The sequence below is a fragment of the Leptinotarsa decemlineata genome, unplaced genomic scaffold, assembly GCF_025532065.1.
Source record: "Leptinotarsa decemlineata unplaced genomic scaffold, Ldec_3_MD MMD2_P_RNA_scaffold_2, whole genome shotgun sequence".
NCBI lineage: Eukaryota > Metazoa > Arthropoda > Insecta > Coleoptera > Chrysomelidae > Leptinotarsa > Leptinotarsa decemlineata.
In genome coordinates, this window is record NW_027412529.1 from 3007388 (window position 1) to 3029999 (window position 22612).

The 22612-nt window shown below is 35.3% G+C and overlaps 1 protein-coding gene across 1 annotated transcript in view; it reads right to left on the minus strand.

Moving 5' to 3' along the window:
* Positions 1-22171, minus strand: part of LOC111503310 (uncharacterized) — a 75910-nt gene extending 53739 nt beyond the window's left edge. Inside the window, exons 1-4 of the mRNA XM_074186564.1 lie at positions 22117-22171; positions 19540-19601; positions 13918-14076; positions 951-1724 (exon numbers count right to left, since the gene is read on the minus strand). Coding sequence (XP_074042665.1) covers positions 951-1724; positions 13918-14076; positions 19540-19601; positions 22117-22171 — 1050 coding nt within the window. The remainder of the gene's footprint in view (positions 1-950; positions 1725-13917; positions 14077-19539; positions 19602-22116) is intronic.
* Positions 22172-22612: the final 441 nt, after the last annotated feature.

Below are 22612 nucleotides of genomic sequence, written 5' to 3' on the forward strand. Positions count from 1 at the left end.
GCGCCGAGGCGAAAAGGAGAAAGAAAGCAATAGAGACAGGAGTGGCTGCAACTATAAGTGTACCCTCCTACTGCCCCACTCCACCTCCAAGAGCAAGGGCACTTTTTGCGGTGGTCACTAAGAGCTACGTCTTGAATAAATGCAAAAAACCGGCTGCCCTTGCAGGAAAGCGCCCTTACTTGAACACCTCCACGGAGGGAACCCCAAGAAGTCGCGCAACGACAGTAATGTCGCTGCACCTTCCAAAACCTTCACGAAGGCCGCCGTGAGACACTTCAAGGTTGCCAAAGAGAGTGTGTGTTGGGCGAGTCTTGGCCTTCACCTGCCGATATAAAGGAGATGTCTCCTAGTGACATGTCCACCTTCCTGGAAGAGACAGGTTGGACGATAACCTTGGAGGACAACTCCTTGGGAGGATGTACAATGGGTCACATGTAGCCTAAGTGCTGTGGGCCTACGCTCACCCTCCCTACTCTACAGATACAGATGCCCTGTCAGCCTATATCGATCGACATAACGCGGGCCTAAGTGTACCACCTACGGCACTTCAGTGCCGTAGGGACACCGGTGCTGCCCTACGCTCCGGGGGATATTGAATCCGTTGTGTGGAACGAGCAGTGACGAATTTATTGGAACCATCTGTTCCTCACCCTGGCTAATGAGCCAGTTTTTTCCGACCATCAGAGTAAGATATTCGTCGTGGAGTTTCCAGCTCCTGGTGACATGAATATCTTCCAAAACAGAGAAGGAAAAACAGCAAAAACATCGAGATTTTCTCTTCGAATTCCACAGAATCCATCCATACCACTCTGTCAAGATGATTGTCGGACTTGCGATGCACTGTTTGGAACCTTCGGTGTAGTAATGAATAATACTGGAGTTCTATCCCAACACCAAACTGTTATTTTCAAACAAAAACACATAAATCTAACTGAAACAAATCAACTCACCTGCTCCTTTCCTAGATACATCCCATTTCGACTCATATGAGAAACATTCTCCTTATTTCCCTCCAGAGAACTCTTCAGCTCCTCATTTCTTTCAGCAAAACTGTCCAAATCCGAAATAATTTCTTTGAGGGAGTTCTTGATATTCTCTTCCTTGATTTCTGACACGCCATTTTGCTGATTTTGAAACGAGGAGTACAGAGAATTCATATCCAATGGAGCCAAAGCTTGAACTGGTTCGTAACCTAAATTTGCAAAAAAGGTTTGGGACGCTGACTTGCATACGGAGCTGGTAGGAGGTGGCTCTGTGACAGCGGTAGGAAATGGTTTGGTAATGCGGTCTTCCAAGGGAAGAATGCGAGGTTCAACCATTTTCTGATGAACAGGGGCCACGAACTTCTTCTCACAAGGCGGTTCCGAACGAACTGAAAACTCTTGAACAGCCCGGAAAGAACTTTCTGGAGCAGGTACTGGTTCTTCTTCTGGAGGAGGTGGTGGAGGTTGGATCTTAAGAACAGGTACACTTTTCATCGGATCAAAATCTGATCTCTCCTCAATGGTTTTGCTGTTCACCTCTTGGGAGTCGTTCTGCTCCTTGAGGGTATTTTGAGCCTGCTTGACCAATCCAACCGACTCGGGAAACTCGAATGGTAGTGATGGAGCGAATGGCTGGATGGGTTCAAATAATTTTACTGGTCCCAAGCGAGTGTATCCTAAATTAGAAAGGGTCGATGTGTCTTTTGAATCTTGGCTCGTTTCTGTATGGTCTGAAGATTCCTGTTGGAACAGAGGAATTGAAGGAGTTTAGAAAAAGTTGTTTAAAGTATTCTGAGCTTCAGTTACACACCTGGGATATGTTATAGGTGCGATTGAGACGAATATTCGAGTTTAGGAACAGGGAATTGAAATGGGAATATTTTGGGAGAGATCAAAAAGGAATTTCCCACATTTTTAATTTGATGATGAAGAAGGGCACCAAAACGCGTTTCACCATGATGTTATTTCAATCAGAATAATTCCTCATTGAAATGAGATAAATTGAGGATCTAATATGAAACATCGAAGGGATAAAAAAGACAATACAGTACATCAAAAACAGTACATTGAAATCTGCTCAATTTTTTTCAAGGACACAACAAAAGCACTACAGAAAAAACCTCAGAATGCTCTACGAGTGGTGCCTGTGCGAAAGTAGTAATTCAAGTTGGATTCGAATCGTTGGATATTAAATTCATTTGGAAAAACTTTCCCAGATAGTTTATTCCACATAAACGCAGTTCTCCAAATGGAAGAGTTTTCAAACAGTGGAGTTCAAGATGTCTGGGTTGAACTTCAAAACGATGAGCAGTCACAGTCCACTGCGTATTTCTGTACGGCGCTCTTGGTGGAATCAAATATGCCAAGTTACTTGAACATCTCCCGTCAAAGTATCTATAGAAGGGAGATAAATCTCCAACCTTTCTTGGATGTGCCAGACTATCAAGGTTGCAAGCGATATTCGTGTCTGCAAACAGACAAATGGTTCTTCCCTGGAATCAAGCAACTTCAGGATGTGCTTAGGAACGGAGCTCTTTACACGTGACCAATACCCCAAAAAGTCTGATCTGAGCTTTATAAAGCATCAAAAGTTGCTGAGGTGTGTACAGTTGTCTGGTTCGGAACAGTGTTTTAAGCTTTTGAGAAGCAGCCTCTGCAATTCCAGCGACGTGATTGTGCCAAGACATACTGGTATCCATTTTGACTCCCAACAAACTTATCAAAGCAGACAGCGAAATTGTCTGTCCTATTATTATATCCGGTTCGGAGACATTTATCTTTTTGGAAAAAACCAATGCCTGGCTTTTTGTGGCATTGAATTGTCCTGGTTACTTTTACTCCAATTCGAAATCACCTCCAGATTCTTAATAATATATGCAACCTCCTGCTGCCTGTGAAGAAATGCAGCCGATGTCCTGGAATCCAAATGAAATGACGAGATAAGTGTGCTGTCGTTAGCAAAGCGATATATAGGATTCTTGTTTTTTTTTCCAATAAGTCGTTGATATACAAGAGTATTTCGCTGATTGAGTTTTTGTGGATATCTGTGTGTAAATAATCTTATTTTTTTATATTTTAATTTTACATTTTTACATTTGAACATCTATACGTTTTTACATTTTTATTTATACATATATGTATACAGGCTGATTCACGGTGGATGGCACATTAGACGTTTCTGGTGAACCAGACAACGGATCACTTTGAAAATTCAATGGAGGGCATATTCGGACATTCTCTAGCCAACTAAAATATTTTCGACAATGCGGTGTTGCCGCTTCTATTAGAAAGCAGTAGCAACTTTGATTTTTCAAATGGAACACTCTGTATATAATATTATTTTTGGAATCTCCAACAATTGCTCGACAACATTTCTTGATATTTTCCTATACCTATCTGTTACCGTTTTCGAAATAAAAATTAATTTCAATTTTTTTCTTCGAAAATCATGACTTCTAAAAATGCCGATATCTTTTAGTTAAGAAGTACTATGATATCGAAATTTGGTTTGGAGTTAGGTGATACTTGGACACTTCCCACACGTCAGCCTAATCTCCGTTACTTCAATACAGGGTGGTAAAAAAATACAGTTTTTTCGTTTGCTTGAAAAAGTTGCTGAAATTTGATTATCTTAAATGGAACACCCTGTATATTATTGAAAATTCGAAAAGCTGCTGAAATTTGCTTCCTTTCTATGTATATCATACCTATACCTAACTAGTCAAGTTTCGGACTTATGAACATTTATTTGTGAAAATGTCCCTTCAGAATGGTATTTCCATTCGGTATTTGGTAAGCAGGCCATGATTACTATTTGACAGTAGCGTTGTGACATTCTCCTAATAATATCGACATTTTCGTCACTTCAGAAGTTGCAAATACCTTCAAAACGATGGAACAAAACTATTCAAACGAAGTTCTTATGAATTTGTTTATTATTTTTGGACAGTGTGACAAAATTATCAGCAGAACATGTAGAAAGTTCAATGAAATGTATCCGAATCTACCGCCAATGAACCTCAAGAAATTTATACGAATTCAGAACAATTTCAATGCATTTGGATCAACTTTAAAAGCACCAAGAAACTTGCCTCGACCCGTAACTTTCGAAGACAACCAGATTAATGTCTTAGCATATTTTCACGCATTTCCTGAGTCATCGATAAGAAGTGTTGAAGAAGATTTGGGTATAAAATATTCATCGGTTCAAAGAATCTTGCGAAGACATAAAATGCATGATTATAAATTCACCAAAATTCAAGCAATGAAGCCTCAAGATCCTCAACAGAGAGTAGAATTTTGTGAAATGTTGTTGACACGCATTCAAGAAGATCCACTTTTTTTAAATAAAATTATTTGGACTGATGAATCGAAATTTTCGAGAGAAGGGATTTTCAATAGAAAAAATCGTCATTATTGGTCCAGTGAAAATCCTCACGTCACAAAAGAAGCCGGATTTCAAGAAAAATTTAGTTTCAATGTCTTCTGCATGTTGATGGACAACAAATTGAGGTACGTGATATACGAGGAGTCATTAACATCCAGAAGCTACCTGAATATTTTGGAGAATACTGTAGACAGTTTCGTGGATAATCTGCCACTCGAAGATTATCGAAACTGTTGGTACCAATTAGACGGAGCTCCTGCACATTGCACAAGAGAAGTGAGCGCAGAACTGGATAGACTATTTGACGATCGGTGGATGAGGCGCTTGGGACCATGGAATTGGCCAGCGAAATCACCCGATCTTAATCCATTAAATTTTTATTTGTAGGGAATGTTTAAAGAAAAAGTTTACAAAATACCCGTGCGTTCGAGAGATGAATTGTTAGAAAGGATTGCCCAAACATTTGAAGATTTGGATCCCAATGAAATCAGATCTGCCACCACGAAAGCAGTCAACACCCGCATTTTAAAGTGCTTGGAAGTGAACGGCCAGCGATTCGAACATATTTTAAAATATTCCACATGACTGTTTTACTTTTTTATAATTATTCATATCAATATTTCCAATTTCAAGTTTCTTGGTGCTTTTTTAAAGTTTATCCAAACATATTGAAATTGTTCTGAATTCGTATAAATTTCTTGAGGTTCATTGGCGGTAGATTCGGATACATTTCATTGAACTTTCTACATGTTCTGCTGATAATTTTGTCACACTGTCCAAAAATAATAAACAAATTCATAAGAACTTCGTTTGAATAGTTTTGTTCCATCGTTTTGAAGGTATTTGCAACTTCTGAAGTGACGAAAATGTCGATATTATTAGCAGAATGTCACAACGCTACTGTCAAATAGTAATCATGGCCTGCTTACCAAATACCATTCTGAAGGGACATTTTCACAAATAAATGTTCATAAGTCCGAAACTTGACTAGTTAAGTATAGGTATGATATACATAGAAAAAAAGCAAATTTCAGCAGCTTTCCGAATTTTCAATAATATACAGGGTGTTCCATCTAAAATAATCAAATTTCAGCAACTTTTTCAAGCAAACGAAAAAACTGTATTTTTTTACCACCCTGTATTGAAGTAACGGAGATTAGGCTGACGTGTGGGAAGTGTCCAAGTATCACCTAACTCCAAACCAAATTTCGATATCATAGTACTTCTTAACTAAAAGATATCGGCATTTTTAGAAGTCATGATTTTCGAAGAAAAAAATTGAAATTAATTTTTATTTCGAAAACGGTAACAGATAGGTATAGAGAAATATCAATAAAAGTTGTCGGGCAATTGTTGGAGATTCCAAAAATAATATTATATACAGAGTGTTCCATTTGAAAAATCAAAGTTGCTACTGCTTTCTAATAGTAGCGGCAACACCGCATTGTCGAAAATATTTTAGTTGGCTAGAGAATGTCCGAATATGCCCTCTATTAAATTTTCAAAGTAATCCGTTGTCTGGTTCACCAGAAACGTCTAATGTGCCATCCACCGTGAATCAGCCTGTATATATCTGAATTTTACGGTCCTATGTTTATATATATTGAATGTATATTTACATGTTTGTTTGTTTACATATTTATAAGTATAAGTTGACATGTTCGATACCATGTAGTTGGTCCATGAATGAATAAATGTCTTTCTTTCTTTCTATTCGAGAGGTACCATCGACAGCCACTTGCAAGGAACGTTCCTTCAGGAGGCTAGACAGCCATTCACAAGCCATAGCATCGAAGTTCGGCCAGCAAACCCTCTTGCCACACATGGTCGAAGGCCTAAGAAATATTAATGGCAACAGCTCCTGATTCTTCATGGCTCTATATTGCGTTATTCCAAATATGGGTGACATACGATAGAAGGTCGCCTGTTGATCTTCGCTTCTGAAAGCTATATCGATGACCGATCAAGATATTGAAGCCTTTTAAATATTTAAGGATATGGTGGTTCACGGCTTTCTCCACGATTTTTGATATCGCTGATAGTGAAGTGACTGGTCTACAGTTATTTGCTCTACGAATTGTTCGACATTCAGTCAGCGATAATTGTTTTTTTGGAGAAGCACGTGAGCTGGGAGATACCTCATTTAATATTGTCCACACCAACGATGTTGAAATCATTGATTCTGCTCATCAATCGGTGTGTGAAAAGATTATACCTAGTCTCTTGATTGGAACCAAATTTATTGATATGAATTAATCAAACACAATTATCTATTTCATATATTTTTCATGCAGTTTTGGGTTTCCCATGATTTAAAATGTCTTTCGGGATATAATTATATTATTGTCATCTACCTAACAAAACCTAACCTCCAATATAGAAATTGGAAAATTCCATATGCATCATTAATAAAATATAAAGTTTGAATTTACTCAGATGTCTATCGACTCTTTAGCTTTAGCGTAAATATATACTTCCAAAATAAATTACTAACCTTCAACTAGTGTATCAAATAATTGATACTGGATTCTTCACTTGTTTTTCCATAGCAATGTCAATGCATGTAAGCAAGAAATATACCGAACGAATATTACCGAACGTTTTTCTTTTCAAGTCGAAATAAATCATCTTGCTTGACTATTTTGAAACTCTGATTTTGACCCAATTTCACTATTTTCCAATCAGTCAGTGAATTTTTCCTTGATCAACCTTTTCTAAGGTAGCATAGCAACTGACTCAACTGAAGATCTTAAAGGTATGGGATACATTTGCTATGTGTTACTAATTTTGTGTCTTTCTCAGTGTATCTTCGAAGCTTTGGATGGAAAGTTGTAGGTTGATGCTCTTTATACAGATATGGAAAAAAATTTACTGAATGGTTTGTTTTTTATTCTTCTTAGGATCAACAGACTTTGTTTTTTTTTAACTCAACAAATTAATGTTTCGATAGCAAATAACATACTGGATGTGAAATCTTCAAATCTTCCTTATATAGCTGATTAACGGAAAAACAGATTTTAAACAGATATCCAAAGCTCCGGGGTGTCGCAGGATTCAAATTAGAATTTTTTTTGCTGTTACTTCTAACTAACATGGTTCAAGATTGCTAGAAAAATGATAAAACATTATTCCAACTGCTTGAACTCAGAAAATAAACTTATTCATTTGAGTGATGTTCCCATTGAATTGATAGAATTTTTATTATTGATTGAGAAGATGTCCTGTTTTTCTCTGCAAAGGACAGTATCAAAAAAATTTTTTACGAAATTAATTTCAATGCGATTAGACTAGTAATAAAATGGAAGACTTTGGCAACAATTTTGATTAGAAATTAACTTTTTCCTCATACCTATACAGATTGAGCTATGTCATTTATAAATATAAGTGTAATGAATGAAGTGAATGAATGAAGAAAAATTATTCTGTAGCTGAACAAAAACATACTTGAAATTCTTATCCATTCGTCTTATAGACAGTACTGAATATTCTATTCTTTTAAACTAGTTTGAGGTATTATCATCAAATACATGTTAACTCTCCACTACTGTCATATTTTGCTACAATTCAATTATAAATTCCTCCTATGATATTTCAATTGATAATTGATTACCCACCTTTTCAGAACGTCAATCACATTATCCAGTTGTTTCTGAGGTAATTAATTTAAAATTCGTGACCAAGGTATATCTCTAATAAAAAACCAATTGATAACCTATTTTGATTCAACTGGAAAGGCACCCATGTCATGAATTTCAAATAGTACCCTGTATATTTTCAGTCCATTTTATGGAATTGAAAAAAAATCTCTTCAAACATTCAACAAAATTATTTTCAAAATGATGGCGTAGAACTCATGAAGTTCTCAGTTCTTGAATGAAAATTCAAGAATTGAAATTTTCAACCAATTCTGGTACTCTTTATTGATTTTTTAATGTAATATTTCACCTCATTTCTCCTAAAAATTTCAATAGAAAGTAGATTTTTTCAAATTTCAACAGAAACAGAAAAAATGTCAAATACTACAGTGTGTCTCACTTCTCTTGGAAACACCCCCGTATCTTCCGTAATATTCGAGGTGGAACGATGAAACTCTCAGGACTGATGAAAATGCTCAAAATGCACCTACCACCTGAATGGAGTTGGCCAAAGTGATATACACTGCCCGCCACTCGCGATGGAACATCCCATTTTTACGGTAAAACATATTAGGGGGCAAAATAGGCTCAAAATTCCTTCAGATTCGTGATCAGGACTACCAACTTTCTACGAATACACTTTTTTCCTGAAAAAAATTCAGTCCTGAAAAATCCGATTTGTCTCACTTGTTATGGAAACACCCCCGTATCTTCCGTAATATTCGAGGCGGAACGACGAAACTCTCAGGACTTGGCCAAAGTGATATACACTGTCCGCCACTCGCAATGGAACACCCCATTTTTACGGTAAAACATATTACGGCGCAAAATAGTTCGCTTCTAATACCTGAACCCCTTCATTCTATCTGGAGAGTACTCTCAGGTATGAAAGATACAGATACTGTGAGATGCTATCATCCATTTTGAGCCTATCTGAGGAAAATGTCACAGCACCACATTCTCAGATTATCGAAATAGTGTGAAGCAGTGTATGAAAAATTATCGACGGCGGCATCTATTATAACTGAAGAAGATTATTCGTAAAACTAACTCTGGTTGTTGAACATCCAAATTCTATCCCAACCAAAAGTGAGAGCTCTCGATTGATGAGCAAAAACTGCAAAAAATGGAAAAAAATCTACATTCAAAGATTCACATCTCGAAAACTGTACAATTCTGAGCTTTGGCTGTGGACACTTTCAATCAGCACATCAAGAACTACAACATATCAAAATTTCGGCAAAATTCAAGGCAAGCCATTTCTCATAAGAAATGTGCGGGGTCCTTTATCAAAATATTGGGGAAATATTTTACCATCCGAAACAAAATTAATCTTCATACTCATTGCAACACCGAAGCAACTGTTAATTTTTAAAGAAAACAACGCAATCGGTAAACAGGTAGAAGTTAGATTATTTTACCTACTTGCTGAATTGTTGTCTGAAATCATTTGAAGGGATTGAATTACATCAGTTTCATTGAATCATTCGGTGCCCTGAAATCACCATGGAAAACAGTTGCTCATTGATATTTACTGTCAACCTGACAATATTATTGAAAGATTAACCCCCAGACCAGTTTTCATTACATTTGTTGTTTCTAGTATTGTTTTCTTTGAATCACCGTTGCTCCTGTTGTTCCTGCCGTGTTCTTGTTCCCATTGTGTTTATTGTTCCTGTATTTGTGTTGGATATTGTTCCTGTGTTCCAGTTGTTTTCTGTTCGTGAGTTCCTGTTCATATTTTAATATTTCTGAAGTTCCCATTTTAACTGATATCAGCTCATTTTGATGGACAAAGTTCAACATGGCACGTCTGTCACTTCAAGCAAAAATTGAAATTGTTTCAATTGTTGGTGAAGGGGTGAGGTCTTATCGTGAAGCGGCCGCTGAATTTAATAGAAGACACCCGCTAGAGGTAGCTGTACAAAGGACAGAAAAATTGTGAAACATCATATTGATGATACTATATTGGCGGCTCATCAATCTGATCCTAGAATTAGTTTGAGAAACTTATCGCTTCAACTCAATATGATCAGCAGTAAAATATGGAGGTGTTCTGCGTTCAAACCTGCGTTCAAACCAAAATTTTTACATACTTTGCACGAAGGAGATGAAATCCGCCGTATGGAGTATTGTTTATGGATGCAGGGAAATTATCTCAATAACAGGAATTTTTTAAAGTATATCTTATACAGTGATGAGGCTACCTTAACCACGAATGGTGTTGTATCTTCCCAGAACATGAGGTTTTGGGCTGAACAAAATCCAAATTGGGTGGTGAATTGTAGAGACCAAATATCTCAGAAAGTTAATGTGTGGTGTGGTATCCTGAGCGATAATATTATCTGGCCATTTTTTTCGATCAAAATTTAAACGGATGACTATTCGTTGACTTTCTCGAAAATGCATTTTTCGATGTGTTGGAAGAACTACCTTTGGATGTGAGACACAGCATGATTTTTCAGTTAGATGGTTCACCAGTTCACAATAGTGGCATAACAAGGGTTTGGTTGAGTAGGAATCTACCTATGAAATGGATGGGATCCAATAGCCCTCTCGTAGTATGGCCACCACGATCCCCAGATTTAACTCCACTGGATTTTTATTTATGGGGAAACTTGAAAAATAAAGTTTATAAGGATAGGCCAACAAATAAGGAAGATCTCCGTGCAAGAATTATACAAGCGTGTAGAGAAATCACACCTAGAGAACTGAAAAGAGTTTGAGGAAATAATAGAAGGCGCATAGAAAAATGTGTTCGATTGGAGGGAAATTTCATAGAAGGCACGAAAATATAAAATTGTCAACAGTTAAATCATTTGAAATTGATTGTTTTGTTTTTAATTGAAAATGTGATTTTGAAAGTAGTACTTCGAAAGAATTTTGAACTACATAACATTTTTCGCCACAAAATATCCTTGTGTTTTTTTTAATAATGGGAAAAGGAGAATATAAACTAACAATAACCATCCTTAAACCTCACTGATTACATGTTTCCGTTCCTCTTTCAAAATTACCATTTTCTCTTATTGAGAAGGAATAACTTTCCTGACAACAAAATAAAAAATAAATTATTTATGTGAAAACAAAAGTCGAGTTTATCTTAAACAAATAATATAACGGCGGTCCCCATTGCAGTGGCTGAACTCTCAATGCATTGTTGGACTCTAATGGCCTTCGAAAATTAACTTGAGTAAATAAAAACATAGGTATCTCTTCTTACGGGTACCCCATGTATTGGACGATAGAAAATACAAAAAAATCATTTATTCAAGGTGAGTAAGGACTATTATGACAGTCTTTTGTAAAGCTAACCTTCGACATTGTCCGCCGAACTAGAAATATGATTTCGTCCTTCTCTGCAGCTTTCCTGAAACTACATGAAACTAGTCAAAAAACAAAACATTCTGATTCAACACCAGCCATTGCTGTTTCGATCTGCCGTGGTGCTAGGCGGGTGGAAACAAACCTATGGTGGGAACTGGACCAAGATTGCTCTGTTTTGGACACTGACTTCATCTGCTCTATTACGATTCGAAGGCAAAGACCAAAAACTCGAAAAAAGTAGTTGCTGATATTGATGAGCTTTGCCAAAAATATTTAAAGTACATTTTCTGTTATTTCCTCATTCAATTGGTATGATCGTGACACAAATATCAAAAATGTAGTTGCTGAAAAACTAACTAGTTGGTGATATCTAAAAATTTGGACTCCACTTCAAGTTATCTGTCCAAACCGTGATAGCGGTTTCAACTGATCCACCAAGGTTTTATATCAAGTAAGGTGAGGAAGTAAAGGTTGTGTAAGGTACAGGATGTAACTGAAGCTTCAAAACGTTAAGAGAACAGTGTAAGTGCATGTCCAGAAAGCTATATAGAACTGGGCGCTGCCTATTAACATTTTGAAGCACAGTTCTGAAATAAAGCAAGAAGATTTACAGATTTTAGTACATTTATTGAAGAAAGTGATCACAAATGAAAAGTAGAGACATGTTACACAGAAACAATCCATGGGTATTAGTCGGGAGAGCTTCAGTTCTATATAACTCCAGGTTACTATGCGAAAAATTGAGTTTCACTTGTCTTTTCCCGGTTCTATCACATCGTTATTCAATTGTCCTAATTTGGGTGTGAAGCAATGAAAGAAGGGGAAGTAAATCGTTCGCAGTGGTAACTAAGACAAAATTCAACTGGAATAATAAGTGAGTTCGATGGGTGGCTATTACATCGAACTGCTTTCCAGAGTTTCATTATAAGTGTCATCATTATCATCATCGTCGACATCGTCATTATTATCATATATGAATATTACTGAAGGTTTAACCATACACCAAACCGTTTATCTTCAACACCTCGACATGTGATTATACTAAACTTAATGATCCTCTTGAAGATGATCACTTGTTGATTGAAACGCGTGTCGAGGTGTTGAAAATAACGGTTTGGGGTTGGGGAAAAAACTCCATTAGTATTCATTACAACAGTCCCAAACAGTGCATCACGAGTACATTATCATACACGTCGATCAAAAAATAGATAACACATGCTGGTGTGATGAAGTTCAGATTTTCATTTTGACAATGTGTTTGAAAGATAAATCGGGTTTCCGCTTGACTTGAACTTTAAATGTTCCAGCCCGTCTCGAATATACCTATACAGTAGGTTGAATGGACTAACGCCTATCAGAAAACAACTACTCCACTGGCTAATACCACGAAAGGCGTTGAATTATATCCGATAGGCGTCAGTGCAGGAATCTCAACAGAAAATTTCCTGCATATGCAATTGGCAATACAACTGAAAGAGTCGACCTTCAATTTTGGAACGGGCACACTTGCAGACCGGTTTCGGGCTCCTTAGTCGCTCGTCAGTGCAAGATAGTGGCCATCATTGACCTAAAGACAATGATATTCCATAATTGAAAATCGAAATTCTTTCAGAGTATTTCATTCCTCTTTCTAAGTCGGAGCGAACAACAAAAATGTCACTCCACTAACCAAATGGTACTCCACTAACCGAGGTACTAACCAAATGCATATCCGAAATTTGCCCGATTCCTCAGAATAAGGAAGAGAAACTTTCTTATTAGGCAGTAAACTGCCTAATAAACAGGCAGAGAAATGTAAAAAATCTCAAATTATCAATGAAACACAGTGATACGACAGTGTAAGATGATTATTAAGCTACTTAATGAATTAATGAATTCAGATCGTACAGTTTTCATCGAAACTAAATCAAGTTGATATTGAGATAGTTCCATAATTTAGGATAAATTTGCAATCATACACTGGGACGAATTCAACATTTTTATACAGGAACAATGACATGGAAGGATCTGATATGAAAAGTACAGAAAAATCTTTTCATCCAAAAAGAAAATCCAGATTTTGGACTAATCAGCTCAATGTATTCGTCTTTATATTTCAAAACTTCGGTAAGATGAGATAGAAAGATTAGAGAAGGAACCATCTGATGTAAACAAAAAATGGTGCGATGAAGAAACAGCAACATGTGAAAATTTATATTTTATGTATATTACTGTAATGCTATTAAAGATATCTCTTGTGATTCTTGAAATGACGATTGTTCAGAAAGAAAGTACATTTCAGAGTTTTATGATGAAAAAAAACATGCCTATTTGCTATCAAAGCTTTTTGACGTAACGACCCTATTTTGTGTTCTGTGTCTAATAAAATCTAGAAAGTTTTATGTAGTTTTTTCATTATCATTAATCATTCAAAATTATCCCATAACTGTGTTATTTCACGGCCACCCAAAGACTTTAGTTACCACTGGAACGAAAACTCCATATGATTTCCTAATTAAAAAATATGTGACTATCCCTCTATTTCGTACTCCTCCGTTTCTTCAGATTCGTAGGTTTGGGAAGATTCGAAACTAGATGTCATTACCTTTCTATTGGCCGACACCTCGACGTTCTCCGATTGTTTGACAGACTTGGTGGATTCGATTTGTTGCGTTCTATGGTCTTCGACTATAGACTTCTTTATGCTGCTGTCGAACGTGGCTCCTTTCTCCGATATCTGCGTGTGGCCAAGGTCTCTGTGGCTCTGGAAATGCCAAATATTTGTAAATATAGTGACAGTAGTAGGCTATTGAAAATCAAATGAGAATGGCAGCATTCAATTTTACAATGAAAATTGTGGAAAACGGAAACAAAATATCTCACAGTAAAATATTTGAAAATTGTCTGAAAAAAAAGAATATTATGTTCACAAAGTTAGGTTGAATTTAGGCGGGTTAGCTGTCCTTGTTCATCTTTCACGGATACGGAAATGACAGAATCACTTGTGGTTCTGTTATTCCCTAACTGAATGGCATCCCAACGATTGCTTAATCCTAAGGTGTGTGTATCCGTGCCGAGAGGATGAATGACACTGAGCCTATCGGCTGTCTCTACGGAACCTTCGAGATACCGGGCGCCCTCTCGTCGTAGCATCGCCTTGTCACGGTAATGCGGGACACTGCCGTGATTGACCTTCTTTCCCCAGCTACTTGTGAGACTTTTATGAACAGAGTAAACTTAAAAATTCTTTCTGGCGCTTAGTCTACAGAGGAGATGGATGTCGAGCTTATGACTCCAACTGACCTCCCTGTGAATTTAGATCAAGAGCGAGAGTTTCTCAACTCTTCAACTTCTGATACAATAACTGAAACTAAAAAAAAAGGTTTGGTGGTGCAGCCAGAAAACGACTGAGTCGTCTCCTCAAGAGCGGGGTACCGTATGAAACCGCCTTGCACCAAATTCTTGAGCGGCGTACACAGATTCTGTTACAGGTGGAGGAACAAACCCATCATGAGCAGGTTGGCAAACATTTGCGCTCAAGTGATGATTCACCAAAACCAGAGACGAAAAAGCCTTGCACGGTTGAGTTTCAGACATCGTCAGGTGTAGCTGTCATGCAAAAACCCTCATATGGGAGGGTGTCGCGGGTATCAAGGTGGGAATCTTGCACCTTCACTATCCGACTACCTCATTAACGATGGAACAGCAGAGCATATACTTCGTGTCTGCCCCGCTTGCGACCGAAGCAGGTTTTTAGAGTTTGGCAGAGCCATACTCTTACCATCTAACCTGAAAAACCACTCACCATATAAACTAATCGGCTTCGTTAAGAAGGTGAGTTTATTTGGTCGAGTGTGAATAGGTGTGAGCCACAATACCCTTGTGGGTTGCGGTGGAGGGTCGAATAGACCCACTCACTTTGGACCTTACCCTAACCTAACCTAGATTGAACTTTTGCTCTGTAACAGTATTGTTTTTAGATTATGGAGAGACATATAATGATTTCTCACAATATTCAAAAACGATACTCAAACCTGAGGTACTACAATGGTACTTTGTGAATATGATCTTGTAATATAAAAATAAAAATCGTTGAACACAAGTAGGGAAACGTAAAAAGAGTGTGAGGCTTAAAATTGGCTTTGATTAATAACAATTGATCAGACTTGATTTCATTTGAAGTAGTACTAAATTGAAATAACTGGCCCCGAGGTTGTCTTCTTCGTATATAATACCAATTTTTTGTATCCTTTCTTTGATTTAGATTTCATAATTTTTAACGTTATCTTTTTTATCAAGAATTACTTCAATTTATCGAACGCAAGTAATTTTTTTGGAGGAAAATCAGTACACATCAAATTATCATGCGAGTGTCAAAAAAGGTATAATTAGTCTGGTTCATATGTACTCGATTTAGCTCTTTTTGGTGACATTTTTCAGCCCTGTTCAAATATTACGACCAAGGTGTCATTCGATTCGTAATTTTGCCTAGAAAGTTCAGGGTAAGGTCTGAAAACGCGCCGATAAAAATTACAAAAGTTATAAACAATTAAGTGAAAAAAATGGGGCTTTAATTTTTTCTTAATATCTCGGAAAATTTTTAATATTTTGGAATTTTGAAAAAAGATTTGAAAAGATCAATGAATTTGCGTAAAAAAAGTCTCGACTCCCGAAACTGTATCTCGATTATTTATAATTTTTAAAGAGCCCTGAAAATAGAGCCAAAAGCGGGTAGTCTGGCTTCCGCGCGCCTTTCGTCACATAAAAACAAAAAAAATCATTTAAACATATTAAATGTAAAAATTAAGGAATGAAAAAATTCATGTAATGTTGGGAGTCATCAATAAACAATAATCCGCAGTCAAAAAACGTTTATCCCAATCTTAACGTTAATTATAAATTTGTTAATTAATAACTTTTTCTGAATTGAAAGTTAATATAAAAATCCCTATAATGATTAAAATAATACCCTGGCATTTTTTTCCTTCGGTGAAGTTATCCTTAATAGGCAAAAAAATAGATTACCATTGTCAAAATAAAAAAAATTGTATATTCTATTTTTTTATTAACAATTGAAAATTATAATTTTATAAAAAATACATGACAATTTTTTTTTTTTTTTATTGTTTCGATGTCTCATGGCTAAAAACTAATTAATAATTTTTTTTTTAATTTTTCACAGCTATTGTTAATAAATTTATTATAAACAAATACATTGTTTGTAAGCAATTCGAAAATTTTTTTTGCATTATATTAATTGAAAAAAATCATGATTTTTAGAAAAAAAATGGTTTCTTAAAAAAACTTCTTTGTTGCTGAAAAATGCGTTTGTTGATTAACAATCGTTTTTTGTAACTAAATATTAAAATTAAGGAAACGTTTTTTTTTCAATCATAAATTCTATTGTTCTTTAAGGTTTTGAAAAAACTTTTTTCTTATTCTTTTTTCAATTGTTTATTTTAAAAAAAATTGTTATAAATTTTTTTTCAATACTTTATTCTATAATAAAAGTTACTATGTGTTTTTTTTTAAATTTATTCTATTTTTCATAAAACTTTTAATATTGTGATACCTTGATACTTGTCTTTTTCATTCGCTCCTTCGCTTTTATAATTATAATAACTTTTAAACTATTGCAGTTATGACAAATATGCTTCAAGTCTTTTTTGTTCATTACGAATTTAATAACAATTTAGCCCTTTTACTAAAGTTGTAGTCCTATTATTCATTTAATTATTGATCGTTATCCATTAAAAAAAGAAAAATTTCAAGTTTTCAGGGAATTTACTAAACCAAAAACAAACTGAAAGTTATTTTTAAAATTTATTAAATCATGTTTAGTACAGTTGAGAGTTTTTTTATAATTTTTATTATTTTTTTTTTTGCAATCTTTTAGATCGTTTTAGTGGCGGTGGCTCATCATCTGTGGTTTCCTCTGTATTTTCTTGTCGTGATGTTCCTTGAACCTCCTCCTCTTCGACTTCTTCAAGTATCGGTTCACAGTATTCTTGAACTCCTACTGGAAAATCTTGATAATCAAAAAGGTCGTCTTCATTTCCATCGGGATTACTATCGATAGCATTTAATCGACCGATCATGATATCGGTATCATCATTGTCATCATCAAGTGATGGCCTTGTACTGTTAGAACCTTTACAATTTTTGCATAAAGATCACATCGATTATTACACTCTTTTATGCAGGCACAATTAACCAGCTTAAGTAAGTCGTCAGGCGCCAGTTTTTCCGTTGTTTTTATCGGCAGGAACATTGTTTCAGATTTGATCCAACCCCAATCTTCCGGATTCAAATTATAATTACCAATCCAAAACTGAACTTGGTAATACATCCTAAATGAGTGTAAATGTGTTGCTATTGTTGGAGGTAAAGTTGCTAAGTTGATCGCAGTCTTTGATTTCGCAATCATACTTAAAAATCGAGAAACACGACACTGGCCTGATGTTGAATTAGTATCGAATTGACCGTACAAGGCCAGCATAATTCGCTGCGAATGAAAAAGACAAGTATCAAGGTATGACAATATTGAAAGTTTTATAAAAAATAGAATAAATTTAAAAAAAACACATAGTTACTTTTATTATAAAACAAAGTATTGAAAAAAAATTGTTCATAACAATTTTTTTAAATAAACAATTAAAAAAAGAATACAAAAAAGTTTTTTCAAAACATTAAAGAACAATAGAATTTATGATTTAAAAAAAACGGTTCCTTAATTTTAATATATAGTTGCAAAAAACGATTGCTAATTAACAAATGCATTTTTTAGCAACAAAGAAATTTTTTTAAAAAAACATTTTTTTTCAATTAACATAATGCAAAAAAAATTTTTCGAATTGCTTATAAACAATGTATTTGTTTATAATAAATTTATTAACAATAGCTGTAAAAATTTAAAAAAAATATTATTAATCAGTTTTAAGCCATGAAACATTGAAACAATAAAAAATTAGAAAAAAAAATTTGTAATGTATTTTTTAAAAAATTATAATTTTCAATTGTCAATAAAAAAATAGAAAATAACAATTTTTTATTTTGGTAACGGTAATAAATTTTTTTGCATATTAAGGATAACTTCACCAAAAGAAAAAAATGCCAGGGTTTTAGTTTAATAATTATAGGGATTTTTATATTAACTTTCAATTCACAAAAAGTTATTAATTAACAAATTTATAATTAACGTTAAAATTGGGATACAAATTTTTTGACTGCGGATTATTGTTCATTGATGTACTTATCCCAACATCACATGAATTTTTTCATTCCTTAATATTTACATTTGATATGTTTAAATAATTTTTTTTGTTTTTATGTGACGAAAGGCGCGCGGAAGCCAGACTACCCGCTTTTGGCTCTATTTTCAGGGCTCTGTAAAAATTATAAATAATCGAGATACAGTTTCGGGAGTCGTGACTTTTTTTACGCAAATTCATTGATCTTTTCAAATATTTTTTTCAAATTTCCAAAATTTTGAAAATTTTCCTAGATATTAAGAAAAAACTAAAGCCACATTTTTTTTTTTCACTTAATTGTTTATAACTTTTGTAATTTTTATCGGCGCGTTTTCGGACCTTGCCCTAAACTTTCTAGGCAAAAATACGAATCGAATGACACCTTGGTCGTAATTTTTGAACAGGGCTGAAAAATGTTACAAAAAAAAGTACATGTGAACTAGACTAATATAGGTAAATGAATTTCCAATCTGCTGGGTGTTTTTGGTGTTTTGTAACTTCATTTCGAAACCTGTATGGATCAAATGAAAATATACATTTCATTAATCATATTATTATTAATGAGTTTGTGGGTCCATAATGTAGTTATTTGAACATTACAATTTTATCCCACATCTTATAAGGTTGATCTAAAGTGATATGAACTCTAGTTCTGTAGGGAGTTTTAGTGGCTTATTTAATAAACCACGATGTTCTGAATGATAAGATGCTGAGATACGTTTACTACCCAAAGAGGTTCTACAAGAAAACCCTCCCCCTATTCTTTCCATACAAATAGAAGAAACCTCATGTGGTGGCCAGAGTTTCATAGTCATAGTCTTTTGAACCGCATTTTCTTTCAAATAGACGCTTATTCAATTGATTCCTTTGTTTCTGGACCCATATAGTCAAAACGGTGAAATTGATTCTTTGAATACACATTCACTGCACAATCTGATATAAGCTATCAAGATGACAGTTAGGAAATTATTACCCACCTCTGATAACGTCGTTTCTTCAACTTCTTCGGACTCCACTTCCCTATTCGGCACACATACTCCTTATTTTCAGTCACAGCTACTTGGGAATTCGACATTTTCAGTATCTTCAGTAGGGCAGATCAGATGAAGAACGAATTTTGTGAACCGTTTCTACTCCAGGATATCTGAAAAATTGTAAACATCAGAATTCATTTCAGAAATAGAGCTTTATTTCGAATATAAAATCACAAAACGTAATAATAGTCACGAATTTTACTTTTTTTTTCATGGAGTGTTTGTTTCATGAGGGAAAGGTTATTCCATTTCCGGAAAATACTGTTTTGACGAATAGACAAAGTTCTAGGACGAGCCGTGAGCGAGTCCTGAAGTCTGCGAGTCCAAAAACCTATTTTCAGATGTGTTGCATAAACTGTTTTTTCGGCAACCGTGTAGAATTACAAATCAATGAAACACAGTTCTTCATTATATTACATTCTAGAACAAAACATTTTGATTCTTACAGAAATTCGAACTTGAGATAGGTACTATAGTTCATTCGGCACTGCAATTCATCTACAAAGTCATTGAGATATTTCTACCCGCTATGCTCCTTGAGGACGCCGCTACGGAACTATTAAAATAGTGACTTGAGACAAAGAACTTCAAAAGAGGCGGCCGACGGTGTTTATCATATTGTGTTAAATAGGCGTTCGACGGGGAGTAATATACATTATCCAATGATATATTCTGTATGATGCGAAGATACTTGAAATATCGTAAATTCATTTAAATATTTTATTTTGAGAAGGACAATTTATGTGCGAGTTGATTACTCTTTCAACTCCGAGTAATATTTCCGAATCCATTTTGAAATTGGCTCCTGGCCTAAGAATTTTGGAAAAGTCTAAATGGAGTCTTCTGGGTGCTCCTCTCTCTAAAGATTCACTTTCAGAACATCTTCGAGAAAAACGGGAATCACTCAAATTGCTGACCACCAGATTGAATGAACTTCCAAAACACGTTGCATTTTTCCTTTCGAAAAATTGTTTGGCGATTCCAAAACTCATGTACGCCCTCAGATGTTCTCCCACTTGGTCGAGTCAGTTAGAGCTTGACGAATTTGATAATTTACTCCGCCACACGACGGAATATGTTACAAACAATCATTTCAATAATGATTCATGTCTCCAACCAACTCTTCCTGTAAACCTTGGCGGTTTAGGGCTACGTTCGGCTTCTTCCTTAGCTTTACCAGCTTTTCTGTCATCAGTCAATAGTGTTTCCGATCTTATCGATTCCATCCTTCCTTCCTGAAGGTGAATCACTTTGGCATGCCGCAACTAATATTGCTCCTCCTACAGATAACAGGAAAATACAAAGTGTATGGGACCGACCTCTTCTGAACATTATAACTGATAAACTTCTGAAATCTACAAGTGTATACGATGAGGCTCGTCTGAAAGCAGCAATGATCAAGAAATCGGGTGCTTGGCTGAATGCTTTACCTGTTGCATCTCTTGGAACACTATTAGACGATGAATCTTTCAGAATAGCAGTAGGACTTAGGATGGGTTCATCTATTTGTGTTTCTCATGCTTGTGTTTGCGGTAGTATAGTTGATGAGAAAGGTACACATGGTTTGAGTTGCAGGAGAAGTGCAGGGCGTACATCTCGACATCACCAAGTGAACGACATACTGAAACGAGCTATGTTGTCAGCGGATGTTCCTGCAATTCTGGAACCCTTAGGTACCAGTCGAGATGATGGTAAACGACCAGATGGTATGTATCTCATACCATGGAAATACGGTAAACCTGTGGTATGGGACTTTCCTTGCGTTGACACGGTCGCGGCTTCCCATCTAGCCGATAGTTCCAAGTCTGCTGAAACTGTAGCATTGTCTGGCGAGAAATTGAAAAAAAAAAATCTTGGAAACAACTATCTGTTTCATCCAGTAGCGGGTGAAACTTTTGGTGTTTATGGCGCGGAGTCTTTGTCATTCGTTCATGAATTTGGAAATAGATCATGAATGGAAATAGATCTATAAAATAATCGGAGTATTAAAATCAAAAATGAATGCAAATATGGAAAAGGCAAAAAATTACAGCATTTGAATCTTTTTGAAGAAGAAATACAATTTGTCAGTAACTTGAATTTATGAAATTTCGCATATAAAAACAAATATGTATCATCTGGTGAGGTTTTTAAAGACTATCCATTTTCTTTATCCAACCTATTTGAATCAAAACACTATAATTTGTAGTTATAATTCGTCTTTTGATGTGAATCAACTTGGTATTATTATTGATGACATTGTTAATATCAAATTGATCGTAGGTTTGATGATGAAGATGGATAAAGTCTTCAAAACATCACCAGATAAGTATACAAATAGAATAATTTTCCGCGGTTAGAAATTTGAATTTCGGGTTGAACCGAGCTCAGTTTTACATTGTTCGTTGTTTCGGCTTCGACTTTGAAGCCATTTTCAGGAAGTAGAAAAGTGTGGCTGTACTGAAAGACAGTCTTGCCAAATCTTCGAGACGGTATGACCCTCATTGAGCCATGTTTCATCCAAATAAAAAATTATTTTACCTGGTGTTCTGGCTTTGTTTATTTCTCTTGAATAGTTTCTTCTCCATTCTACCATCTCTGATTTTTTTATTGACATGATCTTTCTATTTTGTTTTCCTAAAGTGGAGTTCAGCTCTTGTGATATCTTTCATAATCTAGTCCTGCTTATATCAGGAAATGAACTATCTTCACGAATATCTGATAAAACTTCATTTAATGTAGGTATTTCGTTTTTTATGTAAAAATTATCGACTTCTTCGTCTATAACCAAACACCTTCCGTCAGTGGATACTTTCAGCTCAAAAAGCTATTGTTTTTCTTGAGTTTCTTAAGAATTCTAAAAATTGTCTATCTATTGACAACGGTCATAATCGCGCATTATTGCCCTACTTCTTCCTTACTTTTTACTTCGGGCAGATATTGTATTCTTGAAGAATAATAAACATTCATAACAACAGTTTTTTCATCCATATTTACAGTTTCGGGCGCTTCACGGTTCCTGAACAACTAGCTTCCA